This window comes from Armigeres subalbatus, chromosome 2 (assembly GCF_024139115.2).
Source record: "Armigeres subalbatus isolate Guangzhou_Male chromosome 2, GZ_Asu_2, whole genome shotgun sequence".
Taxonomy (NCBI): domain Eukaryota; kingdom Metazoa; phylum Arthropoda; class Insecta; order Diptera; family Culicidae; genus Armigeres; species Armigeres subalbatus.
The window spans coordinates 66,337,213-66,352,142 of record NC_085140.1 but is presented as its reverse complement, the minus strand read 5'-3'; the positions used below and the strand labels follow the sequence as shown (position 1 = coordinate 66,352,142).

At 37.2% G+C, this 14,930-nt stretch overlaps 1 protein-coding gene and 1 long non-coding RNA gene across 3 annotated transcripts in view; one reads left to right on the top strand and one right to left on the bottom strand.

The window, feature by feature from the left end:
* Positions 1-14,930, top strand: part of LOC134208790 (diuretic hormone receptor) — a 216,943-nt gene that overhangs the window by 201,242 nt on the left and 771 nt on the right. Inside the window, exon 12 of one of the 2 annotated variants that reach the window (XR_009978700.1) lies at positions 14,713-14,786. Coding sequence is in view for 1 of the 2 variants with exons in the window: in XM_062684740.1 (XP_062540724.1) it covers positions 14,713-14,881 (169 nt within the window). In the remaining variant the exon portion in view is untranslated. Of the gene's footprint in view, positions 1-14,712; positions 14,882-14,930 lie in introns of those variants that run through there. The other variant, XM_062684740.1, reaches the window with a different exon arrangement.
* LOC134208791 (uncharacterized) lies at positions 11,793-13,134 on the bottom strand. The gene is made up of 5 exons (XR_009978701.1): positions 13,001-13,134; positions 12,830-12,943; positions 12,659-12,771; positions 12,530-12,597; positions 11,793-12,469 (listed from the first exon to the last, which is right to left on the bottom strand). It is a non-coding gene; the product is annotated as an uncharacterized LOC134208791 (long non-coding RNA).

Here is a 14,930-nt window from a genome sequence, read left to right as displayed (position 1 = left end):
TTTGCTCGGTTTAAAGCGAACAGAGTTGAAAATGCTTGCTATTAAAAAAATGCGTTTGCCCGGTATGAGGCGAACAGAAGAGATAACACCTCCTTTAAATGATCGCGTTTGCAAGGTATGACGAAACTATGCCTGTTCCTTGCCACATGAGGAATAAGCATTTTCGACAACCAGAAGAGATCCTCTCCATGTAACCTTCTTGTCACAGTAAGGTTTATCGCCGGCAAACTTCAGAAGCAACTTTTCTACCCCTTTTATCTGTTAAATACATGATCGCGAGCCGTCTCAAGCCCAGTCGACGTGGGCTGAAATCTCCTCCAGCTCCCTGCATTGAGCATAAGAACGTGCTGCGAAATTCTTACCTCAGCTTTAATAGTCTTTACACATGATATGTAACGGGATTTTTTCGTTTGTATTATGTATTTGTTTTCGAATAGTTCTAGTTTGATGAAACGAATCGTGAGTCCAACACGGTGAACTTTGTAAAAGGACTATCGGATCGAAAAATAAGTACGGATCTACAATAAAAATTTACGTAAAAATGTGTTATTTACTCGACTGGAGTCACCCTGCTAAAAAGTAATAATCATTCGCATGAATTATAAATAAATTTATATTAATTTTTTTTTCATTGAGATAAACCATAAACTTGAAATCAGGACTGATTCTGGATACTGGCTCATTCGGGGTAGTGTCCCACTCGGAGTGATGGCACTCGGGGTAGGGACTCATTCGGGGTAATGGCGTACCCTTCGGGGTAATTGCATTATGGGTAATCGAATTATGGGTAGTGTCATAGAGTCGAAATAGTTCCTTCTATCATTTCAGCAATTTGCTTGGTTTAAGACACGGGAATATATTTCCCTTCTTTCAAAGGATGCATTTGCCCGGCAGATGGCAAGAGACGACATGGTTTCTCCCTTCAATTCAGGAATTTGCTCGGCTTAAGGAAAAGGAAGTAAATCCTTTCTTTCAAAGGGTGCATTTTCCCAGCAGAAGCCAGAGAGGATTTGACTCCTTCTTTCAATTCAAGTATTTGGTTCGCTCAAGGGGAAGTTCAGTGCAAGGGAAGATATGATCCTTTCTTAGAAACCGGGAGAAATTGGCAAGTTTTCTGGCTTGCCCTTACATGAAAAACAAAACAAGCCACCAATGTAAATTTATTTTAATGCTGATCTATCTTGCTGGTAGTTAAGTCAACATTTGAAATGGTCCCGTTTTGACAGGGAGCTTCTTTATTGTTAATTTGTCACGCCGTACAATCCCGTTTCCAATTATCATGTATTGCCCATATGAAGGAAACCACGTAACTGAATGGCTCAACAAATCTTACTTATCCATTACACAGCTCAAATAAAAATTATGCCAAACGGCCTTTATGCCAAACGGCCATTTTGCCAAATGACTTTATGCCAAACGACATTATGACAAACGGTATTATGCCAAACGGCTTTATGCCAAACGGCCATTTTGCCAAATGACTTTATGCCAAACGACATTATGCCAAACGGCATTATACCAAACGGGGTACAATCATCAATTTCATTGCCATTTACATAATAAATCTTGATATTTTGAGTCAAAACGCCCTCTGTTTATATTTTTCCTTTTTTATTTTTTTTGTGACAACAACCAACCACCTTGTTCTAAACGGCATACAATCAAAATCTAACAAAGTTATTATAAAAAAAAATCTAATAGATGAAATTAATCAAATTTCTTTCCCAGTTATTATATTACGTCTTTACGCTTCCATTCCCGGATAAAAATGTACTATTGGTTCAATAGTGTAAACAATTGAATTACCATACAATGTACGGTATACAATAGGATACATTGTTTCTTGATGGTTGCACAGATTGTATCAACACTGAGGATACAATACATCAACATATTTCTCTAATGTAACAATACTTGCAATTGTTTTTGAAACGTTTTCGTACAGAAGATTCATACATTGATAACTTTTGAAACGTTTCTTTACATTGCATATAAACTATATAACAATATTTGCCCCATAGCGCCAAATATGCATTTTCCCCCTTTAAATAGGATTGTTGAACAGTAAAGCTGTCACAACTGAGAAATCAAAAATCGTATTGTTTTACTATACAAATACAATACAATACATTGTATTTTGAACAGTTTTGTTCGGATATTTCAACAATATATTAACCATACACTCTATTGTGTGACGAAAAAAATGTATGGAAAAGTCTCAGATTTTGTATAGTTACGATACTTAACAACCCGTACATTCTATTGCGAAAACTTCATTTACATTTGAGTGAATGGTTCATAACAATGCATTCTAATGTATTTCTATGGTTTTATTTACAATATAATCTATTGCCAATTTAATGTTATTTATAGTAGTGTTACAATAAATTGTATTGTTATTCTACTGTATTTTTTATTCGGGTTGGCATGCCACTTTGTTCAATTGGGCGAAAATTATGAACCAAGAACAAAAGGGTGCCGACAATTGACCTCCTTCCCCTTTATAATTTTTTTAAATCATGTTTTGGTAGCTTTGGCCGTTCCTTTTTTATGGCTTCCGACCATTGCATTATGCATCGGACACTCTTCGGACCCTCCGTTAAATTTTAATAGGAACCTCGGTGAACAATACTTTGGATTTTTTTCAAAATTCGTTCTGAAACTCGAAGAGTTTCGCACGAAATTGCCAAGAATTTCCCGCGATGGTTTCAAAGATTTTCTCACTTGAACTTCGAAGAATTGTACATCGGACACACTACGGAATTTCCGTTAATTTTAAATTTTAAGGAAGTTCTGTGGAAAATTCTAATTCTAAATAGTTCTAAGTAGTTCCCATTATTTTTTTTCGAAAATTCTTCCCAAGTTTCAAAGGAGTTCCCACGGAATTTCCGAAGAATTTCCCACGGAAAGTCACAAAAATTTCAACAGAAGTTCCGAAGAACTTCCCGCGGCAATTTCGAAAAATTTCACGGATTCACGGATATTACGAACTTAAATTCCAAAACCTGAAAACCTTTGGAATTTTCGTATTAAATTCTCCTGAATTTTCGTAAAAAAATGTTTGAAACTTCCATGAAAAATTCTCCGGAATTTCCGTGGGAAAATTTTCAGGAATTTTTTTTTGCCTTTTTAGTGAGTTTTTTTTTCAGTTGGAATTTCCTTGAGAAATCCTGAGAAACCTTTGTAATTTCCACGGCATTTTTTTTACCTTTTTGGGTTGTTGTTTCAATTCAACGGTAAATTCTTTTAAATTTCACTGGAAATGCTTTAAACTTCAATGTTTGCTTGAACAGATTTTTTTCGATTTCCACGTATATCTAGAAGTTTTGAATGTATTTTTAAATTTCATCGAATGTCCCGAATGCAATTGTAATACCCGGAATAATCTGCAATATTTCAAACAGCGGTGCTTTGATGCTGAAATATCGACGCACCTGTAATTCAAACATACTGAAGTACTGAACACGGTGCTATTTTTCATCAAAGTTCATCCTCGAATGCATAATCCAATTGAATGGTTAAGTGTTCAAAAATGATTTATATGAAACATCAATTATAAACTGTTGAGGGAGCATGACATTGTAATCACTGGTAAAATAACATTTGCTTGTTAAATTAGGCAAAATACATTCGTTTTGACGGATATTTACTCAACAAATTGGGCCCAAGCGACAATATACCTCTATAGCCTATTTATTACCTCTATTCTTCGAGTACACATTGCTATGCGGGAAATTCAAAAACACGATTTCCAATTTCCTTGCGAGTGAAATGCCTGAAAGACGCACCAGTCGTACACATGGAGTAGCATGTTGGCATCCAGAAAACGTGTGGGATGAATAAGCAAATACATTCGAGACGGAAATAAGCTTCATAAAATGCTTCCTTAATTCTGAAATGCAATCTCGAAGCAGAATGATTCGAGTTCCGCGTCTTCATTGTGTTTCCCGCTTATGGGAAAATAGGAAACGAAACGAATTATGTTTGAAATATTTTTACAACTTATTTTGAGATTGGCACTGAGAGATGCCGTCAAGAAGACGATAAACCAAGCAACGATTCCGAACATCATGGGGTATGAATGAATGGTAGCTTTTCCATTAATTTCCAGAATTATTATGAATCTAATTTACTATGTTCAAGAAGCTAAAAATATTTCCCACCCGAAAAAAATCTTAGGCCTGACCGAGAACCGCACTCGCCATCTCCGGAATGGCAATCCTAAGCAAGACTAACTGGAAACCCCCTTTGTAACTTTAACAGATACATCACTCCAATAAATGCAATGTGTCGTACTTAGTTCGAGTCAAAATATTTACTTTTTTCATTAAATATGATTTTAGTAGAACCTGGAAATTGAAAATATTCCTAATTACCACCAGTCAAAAAAAGATAACATATCTACAAGCACAATCCCTTTTACAAGGTCCAGAATCTATTTCAACTTTCGAAAACGCCGCCGACCATAGAGGACGATAGCTACACGTTTACGTTATCCAAGAGTAGGCAGAACCAGAACAATTCAGGCCATGACAGAGCGTCAGCTACCAACTATCAAGCGATTAAACCAGAAACCATCGTCGGAACCGAGTACATACTTGATTTATGGCGGTATCGGAAGGTATACGCTCCCGCGCCAGGCAGCCATCGAAAGTGCAGCGCCATCTATTGCCTTTTCCACTAGAACCGATGTACATGTGAGAACATTCACAACCTATGTCGGTACATACGAGCAATGCTTCACAAAGCCATGTATAGGGAGCTATTAATTTATACTCATTGTGACCTCGGCTTTTCTTACAGCTATAATAAAAACGTTCCATAGAATAAATCTTTTAATTTTAGAAATACAATAAATGGAGGTAAATGTCGGGTATAAAAAACATGCGAATTACAATTTCACACGGGAAATGATGTTAACGAATCCGAACATTGTGTTGTTTGGCCACAATAAAATAACTTGATTTTTTTTATTGTTATTAAAATTTTCATCATTCAGGACATAATTTGGTTTTTTATTCTTTGCCTTTCTCCTATATCCAAGGTTTATCTTTATTCGATTTCCCGCTTAAATAGACCTATCATGGTGTGTTTGAATGTCTACAAAATTCACATAGTCCGTGCTATAAGTTCCGTTCAATCGATTTGCGCTGGCTGAAAAGTGTCATTGCTCTGGTGCGTGTGGAATTCCGAGGGTTGCGCTTCCTGAACAGTGTGAACTAGGTCACGCACAGGTTCACACGAATTGAAAATATTAACGATATCTGATACTAAAGTTTGCACTACTTCTGGTAGGTATGTGCTTGTTTTCGAATGGTTTGCGACACATTTTCAAGCTCGTTTGACAACGCCGGATATGTCAAAGCGATACAGTTCGCCAGCAGTAGTGACATAATGCTACGAACGGAAGTGGATGGAAGTCAATTACCATCGGTAGTAGACAGAACATGAATATACTGAATAATTATAATAAAATCTTTTTCATCTGTGTTGTTCTAATCTAACCGAACCATTCGTAGCTCAATCAGCAAGAAGCTCGACTAGAATGCAGACGATGTTGAACATGGTCTATCTCATCTGGTCTAGGATCAATTTCCGTTGAGCATGGTATAGGTATTCGTGCTAGCCACATGTAAAACTAAAGTATAATGGGGTTTCTCCTTCGTCAACAAAATCTTTTTTTTTTCACTTCTCGTCAAGTACGAGACACTGAAGACGGCCTTACTGTTGAGGTCGAAATACGTATCTGTCAAGATACAATTAAGTGGTGGAATTCAATGGGATGGTACAAACTCGTCTTATGACAAGTGAAGACATTCCACTAAAAAGCTCAAAATAATTTTCTGAATTTTTTTTTTCAAAATTTTATGTTTGTGGGATATTCAATCATGGTTTGAACCAAATGGCAGACATCAGATGAGTCGTCAAATCAAAGTTCATTTATTTCATTATCGAGGCATGTTACAACTGCAAACTCTAGTTTATATGAAAGCTTGGTTCATTATCTTTCATTGAATAAAATTTATCAGCGTGTTTTATGCCTACAGCACCAAATATAGGTTCAGCAATCTATCATCAACCAACGACACATTTTGGACGTATAAAAATTTGTTTAGGAAGCAAAACTGCGCATAATCTAACATAATTGTGGACCAACATTTGAAAAGGGTCTATATTTTCTTTGACTTTTTGTATCGAAGTAACTTAAAAACAATAGAGATTATAAAAAAAAAACAAATAATTGCTTGGAAAACGGGCAATGCTGCCGAAACGAAACTGAAGTGATATTTAATTGTAATAGTGTAAAAGAAGATGTTGTTTTTCAGCAAAGGCTGACCACTGATCGGTGTAATTTAGAAACCGTTATAGAGCCTGTAGATAAATTTGTATTGTATTTTGTTGAAAAAAAAATTATAGACTTATAATTCATGACATTATTTGCAAACAGCAATACACCCGATTCTTTTTTTACACGGGGGATGCGTTCCGTGTAAAAAAAGTTTTCAGTTCAAAATTTGAAAATCCGTGTAAAAAAAGTTTTATGATTTCTCGACGAATCATCGAAAATGGAGCAAGTTTGCAAAAATTTTGTATGGTATTTTTTTTGCACGGCCGTGTAAAAAAAATCCGTGTAAAAACAGAATCGGGTGTACACTTTTTTGAAAAACAAAAGAGTACTTTAGGTCAAAGTGATATACTTGTAGGGCCCATTCACAAATTACATAACGCTTTAGGGGGTGGGAGGGTGTCTGTCCAACCGTTACGGCCCATACAAATTTTAGAACCCTTCCATACAAAACACGTTACGAGGGGGTGGGTGGGGGTTGAAAATGGGCTATTTTAGCGTTATGTAATTTGTGAATGAACCCGTACTGTTGGATTTCTCTGAAAATTATTCATTCATTATCCAAAATGCTGCTCAGGGTTGGAATAATTCCCAGGCAACAATACATCCATTCGAAGTTTACTTGAAGTAATGACCCATGACACAAAAGCTGTTCACTTATTCATTTCCAAATTAATTGACTTTTTGAAACAGTCGATTCTACAAAAATTACTTTTGTGTCTGGTGGAGCTGCAGCACATTATAAAAATTAAAAGAACTTTGCAAGTGGCACTTTTTTGCAACATCACACGGAAAAGGCCCTTGCGAAGCTATTGGGGGCACTGTCAAACGAATGGCAAAACGAGCAAGTCTTACAAAAGATCATGGAAATACTATTAAGACTCCTCGGGAGTTGTACGAATCAACAGTTACACAATCAGACAAAAATATCACTAAATTATATTTCTGTTGCCGAAAACCCCATTAATAAAGATATTAATAATAATACATTTCTGTTATTTCTCGAATGAGCAGTACTCAACAATGGCAGAAGAGTTTGATGAACTTTTCAAAAAAGTAAGAACTATAACTGGCACACAAAAGTTTCATTCTTTTATATCAATTGCTCATAATAAAATCCTGGCTAAAAAATATTTCAACTCAGATGAACTCAGAAGTCTTCAAATTGTTCGAGTAAATTTACAAATAATGAGTATTCAAGTAGAAATAAGAATTAAATGTAGTAGCAAATAAAATTGAAGAAAAAATCTAAAAAATGCGGAAAGGTTATTATTCTTTGAATGTGCGTTTACCCGAAATCCCCCTAATGAAATTATCTACCGAGATTCATCGTTTGGAATCAAAATGTTTATCTGATAAAAAAATCGAACTCAATTTTTTTTTTGGAAGACCAATTTTAATCTTTACATTCATTGATTTATTTTCTCGGTAAACGAAACGCTCTTTTATGTTTCAGATTTTACAGTTCAGACAAATTTACAATAGTCCATCAAACATCACAATTTTGTAAATCTGGTCATTTGTGTGTAACATTGATATAAGAAATATAGGAAAATATACGCCCTTTTCAAATGTTGGTCCACATTAATGTTAGATTATGCTAAATTGCTTCCTAAACAAAGTCCAAAATGTGTCGTTGGTGAACCTATATTTGGCGCTATATGCATAAAACACGCTGATAAATTTTCACTCATTATGGACATGGAAAAAGTTTCTGTTAGAAATTTTTTTTTTCCTTAAATATGTCACAGGAACATTATTCCCAGAAAAGTTAGATAATTGAAATACCTATCTGCAGAAAAAAATTCATCGATTTCTGAGATAAGTTTTTTTTTTGTAATATCGATTTTAATTTCCAAAACAAATGTTTTTTCAGTGTAGCCTTTTTTTTATTTTTTTTGGATATTTTTCCAAAAAGCTTCTGGGAATTTCACGACAGTTCGTCATACAACACTTTTTTGTAGGTCTTGTCATTTTAGAGTTACATCGATTTTAAAAAAATCAATGAAAAAAATTAGGCCCTCATCAAATGGTACTCTTGACAATTTTTGGAAAACTAAGTATGCAGAGTATCTTAGAAATACCATATCTTTATGTCCACCAAGTTTCATTCGATTCTGGGATGGTGCTGCCAACCGCTGGTCGAGTTGGCGCGAAATTCGTCATTTACAAGTTCAAACCACAATACAGTTTAGTTCAAACCATGATCAGTTTTTACCTAGTTTAAATGTTACTATTTTAACTAATTTAAAACAGTTTCACAATTGTACGATGATGTCAATCGATTACAGATAAACTGGCTTTTTTTGATATATTGATCTCATTCAATCTCATTGATCTCATGAAATGCGTCCTTTATGAGCTTTTTGAAATTGTGCCACTGGTGGGGGGGTTTAGCGCAAATTCAGGACGTTGTTAAATCGCTCCATTTTTCTACTTAAACAATAAATAAACTCTATCACTGCCGCGATAACTAAATATGCCTTTCATATTGTTTTAGGTTCATTTCCTGCCAATGAGATGGTAATTTCGACTGATTTCAAAATGGTTCAAACCATGATATGCTCTTCACTAGTTCAAACCATACCCTATATTTAAATAATATATCGGAAAATTTAAGTTATCATTTTATTTTTGTTTTGTTGTTGCTTGATAGGACAAAACTGTAGCTCTGTAACGGTTCAAATTCGAGTCGCCTAATGCTAGATTTTGTTCTGGTTCCACCAACCAGTAACCAGTAACAGGAATGTAAGAAATTTCCAACAAAAACGTTATTTTACGAAGTGTTGAGTTTAATTTCAGATGCCAGCTTAAACCCACAGAGTAATCTCAGATATTTGTTTTTGTCAATTGCTTATGATGAATACATAATGATCAAGCGAAACGTCGTTTAGTGAAATTATATTTTATTCAATACATTAAGCATGATAACAAATGGTCAACTTAATTCGTACCCGAGACACTCTCAGCTACAAATACGTTCACCTGAGGAAAGAAACGGGTGGTCACTAAATAACAGGAATGACTTCAATACTTTTCTATCAGGAAAGGGTCGTGAAAGATAAAACGTGATTCAAACTTTCGTTCCTATTCCGGGCCACAAATCAATACATGCTTTAAAATTAGGATCTAAGTAATGAATGGATGATTGGAGAACTACAAATTTACGAAGCCAATGGCCTACTTTTGTTATCCGAGATTTTAGCAAATATAATGAAGTTCCAATTTCTTCCAAAAACATTCCAAACCTTACACAAATGCAATCCAAAACTAAGCAGTGTTGATCTTTATTACTAATAAGGTTTAAGAACAACCTAATAAAGATTAGAAAATCCATGCTAATCCAAATTCAATCCAAATCAAATCCAATTTACATCCAATCTAAATTCCACCCAATCCAAAGCCTAATCCAATCCAAATCCAATGCAACCGAAATCCAAATCTAACTCCAATCCAAATCCAATCTCAATCCAATCCAAATGCAATCCCATTCCAATCCAAATCGAATCCGGATCCAATTCAAATCCATTCCAAATCTATTCCAAAACCATTCCAAATCTAATCTAAATCCGTAAATTCAATCCAATTTTTAGTTTCGCGTTTGGTACACCATCAATCTAAACTTCAGCATATTGATGTTGACCTTCTGAGCAAACGCCTTGCAAATGACATTTATCTTAAATTCTGCAAAATCTGAGATATTATAACCAAATGAGAGACGTGTAAACTAGTACTGCTAGCCAATACCTCCAAATAAATCTTACGCACAGGGAAACATTTTTTTTTAAATGCGCGTGCGAAACAAGCGACAAAAGCGAACCAACGACAAAGCTTTGTTTTTGTCGGAGATAATAATGACGAAATTTTTTGTCAGCAACAAAAAAGAAGACAATCTTGTTGCTAACTTTTCAACCCGTTATTTTGCATTATTTGTAGAGCAAATTTCAGTTTTATGCTATCCTAGTTTCTGCTTTTATGGAAATATTCGAGAATCGAACAATGATTACAAAATTAGCATCGTATTCTCGGAAATATAAGAGCATGCTAGGCAAATTATTCTTGTCATATTGTGTTCGGGTGCGGATAAAGGTTTGTCGATAGGTGCGTTTGTCAGTAACAAACTCTGTTAATGACAAAGAGTATATTGTTAGGCGTTGCCCGAATATTGATTCCCTGCTTACGCATAATAAATCCGGTCTTCCGAATAGCTTTGTGAAATCCGCCAACCTTATTCATTTTACAAATTCCAAGATATCTGATCCAGCAGGTAATCCCGCTATGGCTACAGTCAGTACATTCCAAGATAAATTTCCAATTAAAATATTTGGCTTTCCGAACAGTTTCAAACAGTACTGCATAGAATATTGCTCCATTTCTCTCAGAACTTGTTATACCATACATAGCTCCACTGGTAGACTGATGTATACACTAACGCCGCCAAATGGCTACATGAAATCTAAATTTGTATTAACCAAAATCAGTGCTCGCAGGACTTTGAGATTTTCTAGATCTTAAACCATTTTCCACACCTTGTAGTTTCACAAACTGCAAAACACTCAGCAAAACATTTTTCTGGCACTTACAAACTATTTTCCACCGGTCTTCCCGATGCGCATTGTTATTTTGCAAACCACAAACCAATTTCCTACGATCTTCGAGCCTTCAAACCACAAACCATTTTTCCAGCGGTCTTTCAGACGCACCACCACAAACCAGTTTCCGACGGTCTTCGAGACGCGTCTTGTGATTTTGCGAACCACAAACCATTATCCGACGATCTTCGTGACGCGTCTTGTGATTTTGCAAACCACAAACAATTTTTCGACAGTCTTTGGGACGCGTCCTGTGATTTTGCAAACCACAAACCTTTCCGGCAGTCTTCCAGACGCGCCTTGTGGTTTGGAAAACACAATTTAACCACTTGAATTCAACTCACCTCAAGAAATCAGCGACAGGAGACAGGATCCAAAAAAAATAAACTGGCAGAATTACCAAAATGTGTGGCCCGAATTGACCGAAACGAATATACCTATGACAGTGACTCTCCGTGGATGCGTGTACGTACACGCCGCCGAGATCTGACCAGAAGAGGCAGCGTCATGGCTTGCTGCTCGCCGATTGACACGCTGAAGGAATTTTTCTCAGACCCCACAAATACCTGAAGGTACGACCAGTGAACTAAACAGGGACGATTTGGACAGCGGAATTGGGTCCTAAAGCCCTACCTCGTTTATGGTTGCAAACGATAGTGCATCGGTCAAGAATACTTGTACCGTTGTTTGTTACGGTTTCTTATTTATAACCGCCGTAAAGCATGAGAATACCCAAAGACAAATGCCCGGCCCTTTACAGTATTTACTCCTCCACCCAGTACCAAGAAGATAAATTGCATTTGGTCGAAATATTGCGCAAATCAAAATAATACTATACACAAAGCATTACGGTACATATTTGTATTGCATCATTCAAGTCTTACATGCTAAGCCTACCTCCTTCCTGCACCGTAGTGCTCTCTTCAGCGAACGTCTTCGCTATCATTTGTTTAGGGGCCCCTACTTACTACGTCCTTGCTCGGCACCATTCGACGGCGCTCTATTCGAAAGTGCATCTGCACTGTTTCTCCAACCGCTCTCACGTTGTATGCACACACACTAACACCCAGCCACGATCTTCTTTCTGCTTCTACTACTTCCTTATGCTGCTCACACCACGATGCACCGATCACACTTCTTCCTTCCGTCAATCACCACAGCTCTCTGCTACCACCCACTCCGCACCATTTGTTCACCGTGCTACACTTGATGCTTGGGCCCTTTCACCCTTCTTCCTAACCGTCAACACGTGATACCCGAGTTACTAGTGGGTAACGTTGATGCTCAACACTAGTGTGACTGCGACGCTCTCCAAGCTCAGCATGCATTAGTGAGTTTCTCACAGGCTCGTCGTTCTCACCACTGAGTTTTCCAATTGGATTTTGGTATAGTGTGAGGATGTAATCTAAAACTGCTAGTTAGAGCGATCGGGACGATCTTCACACGTCCTGGCAAATGCTGTGTCGATGTCGGTGGCGTGAGCGCGGCTGTCGTCGCACTGCTGCTATTTATTTATCAAAAAAGAAAGGCCCTGAATAGGGTAATTGCATGAGTGCGCATGTTGACCAATGGTTTTTAGAATTTGTGTTACCTCTTCCGAGGGCCTTCTGCGTTCGGGGAGTGATTTGGTGGATGTGGTCCGTTTGCGCGGGATGGAAGCTGCGAAGGGGTGGTTTATGATTATCTTGGTGGTTTAGATTAATGCACTACTCCTCTTTACCTGCACTGTCGCCTCTTCGTGGTTCGTACTGTGCGACGGTACGGGTTGCTTGGTACGATGACTGTTCGTCGGTATTGTGCACCTTATGCTGTGACAGGTAGCCGGCCGTATATCTGATCAATGAGGGTTTGAGATTGGTTGATCTAGTGTCGATTGCAAAGATTGTTTTACCTGATACCTCTGTTTTGTGATTTCGGCGTCACTTTTCCAGATGATATTGGGAATTGTACTTAATGGGGTATTGGGCCTGCCGAGGATTATTCCTCACACGTGCAATGTCTGTCACTGTATGGCAAGGGATTATTAGTTCAATTTCAATCATCAATTTGACGAGATCTTCACCTGTGCAATAGTGATTGCTTTTCCTCTGTTTAAGAGGATCATCGGTTCCGCGGTTCCGGTAAACTTCTTAAAAGGGAACACTTTAACACACCGTACGTCAGTCGATCTGCTGCTTCTAATGCTTCAATCAACGGAAGTATGTCACGTCAAAATTAGGAGTGTCAATCGTAGTGCGAGTGTTACCAACATCGCATTATATCGAACTGGTAGAGCTGGGTGTTATTTCTGTGGTGCGGCGGGTTTAGTGGTGGCATTTTTTAAATGATTGGGCATATCTTCTAATCAATATTCTTGTTGAAGTAAACGCGGTGTAACATGTTATAAAAATTCTGGTAAAATTCTAAATCAGTAAAAATAATATTTTTGTGCTTTCGGAGACGAGCCAGCCTCGGGCTGAAAGTCTCTTTAATAAAGACACAAAAAAAATAAAAATTTTTGTGTTTAAGACATTTTAAGGCAAATTTTGGGCTGTGCAACATTTCAGAACGAATGAACCATCAGCCCAAAACGTCAGCCATATATATTAACTGTCAAAGGTTGAGTCAAGTGCCCTGCGGTGTTTTGCTAGTGCGTTTGAATCCGTACGTCAAACAAGACCGAAAATGTCGAGGAAGCATTTTTCATCTATTTTTCAATTTCAAATTAAACAATGTTCTTTTCAATTTTTGAGTCTAAAGAAAAACTGACACGTTTAGAATGATTACCTTCATCGTTCCCTGAAAGAAAATCGAATATCGATTCTTCATTTTAAGACCCAATTCGTGATAATTTATGGCAAATTTTGCTTTCATTTAGGAATAATTTTCTCATGCATTTTTCAACTTAGATTTATGGAAAATCACCATTTTTCCATGAAAGTTTCGTGTGTACTTACTGTTTTCAACCTGTTGTTTGGCTGGTTCACGTCTGACCTCAATTATATTTTAAATCAGTACTCCACTGAGCCAAGTCAGCCATAGACACAAGAAACTGTGAACGAAATCATGAAATTATGGTTGAAGATAAGAGGTTACTTAAACATATCAGAAAACTCCATGGAGGAACAAAGAAGACAATAATTTGGAATATCAAGGTTGATATAATAATTTGTATAATTACCTATTTGTAACTATAATTGTGCATGACTGAATGACATTTTATTGAAATTGGTTAAGCAAATTAAAGTTACGTTACAAGTATAGTGAAATTAAACCTTGAGATATGAAAAATGAAGAAATCGTGAACAACAACCTTTCAGTGAAAAGTTTACTGTTTAGCATGATTGCAAACTTTTTGCTGATTCCGATCAAATTTAGATTCATGATGTTGTTCTGAAGGATGTAGCTGAACTTGATTGCTTAAAAAACTATGAATGAAAAAACAAATTCTCAAATGGCCAGGCTCATCCAGACCGCTGCCATTGCTTGAGGCTTTGATTTATGAGTGTTTGCTTTTAATTAAACGGCTTCCTCGAATGCACGTTGTTTTGTTTCTCGTGCGCGCTTCATTTTGGGGGGTGGATGTGAGTATTGTGTAGCAAAACCACAACCACATAAGCTGATCTGCAGTGCAGTATACGTTCGGTCGGTCGAATGATTTAGAATTCAATGCAGCTGGGGAAGCGATTCCGAAGTGTGTGTGGTCCAAATTTTTGGGGGTTGGGTTCATGTTTCCGCTTAATTGAATTTCAACTCATGCGGATAAAACCATTTCTTATGCGTTCGAATTCACAGGCCACTAACCTACAGCAAGCGGGAGAGCTGCGCGTCTTCGGCAACTACGACCACCCTGCTCGGACCACCGGTGGGGTCGCACGGTACCTATCCGAGCTCGATGCGAGGCTCCAATGGCGCTCTGCATCTGCATGCGATGGCACCGAGGGCCATCAGTCCACTGATGCAGGTATGTCATGATATGAATAATCGATATTATAAGCGGATCCATATTAATC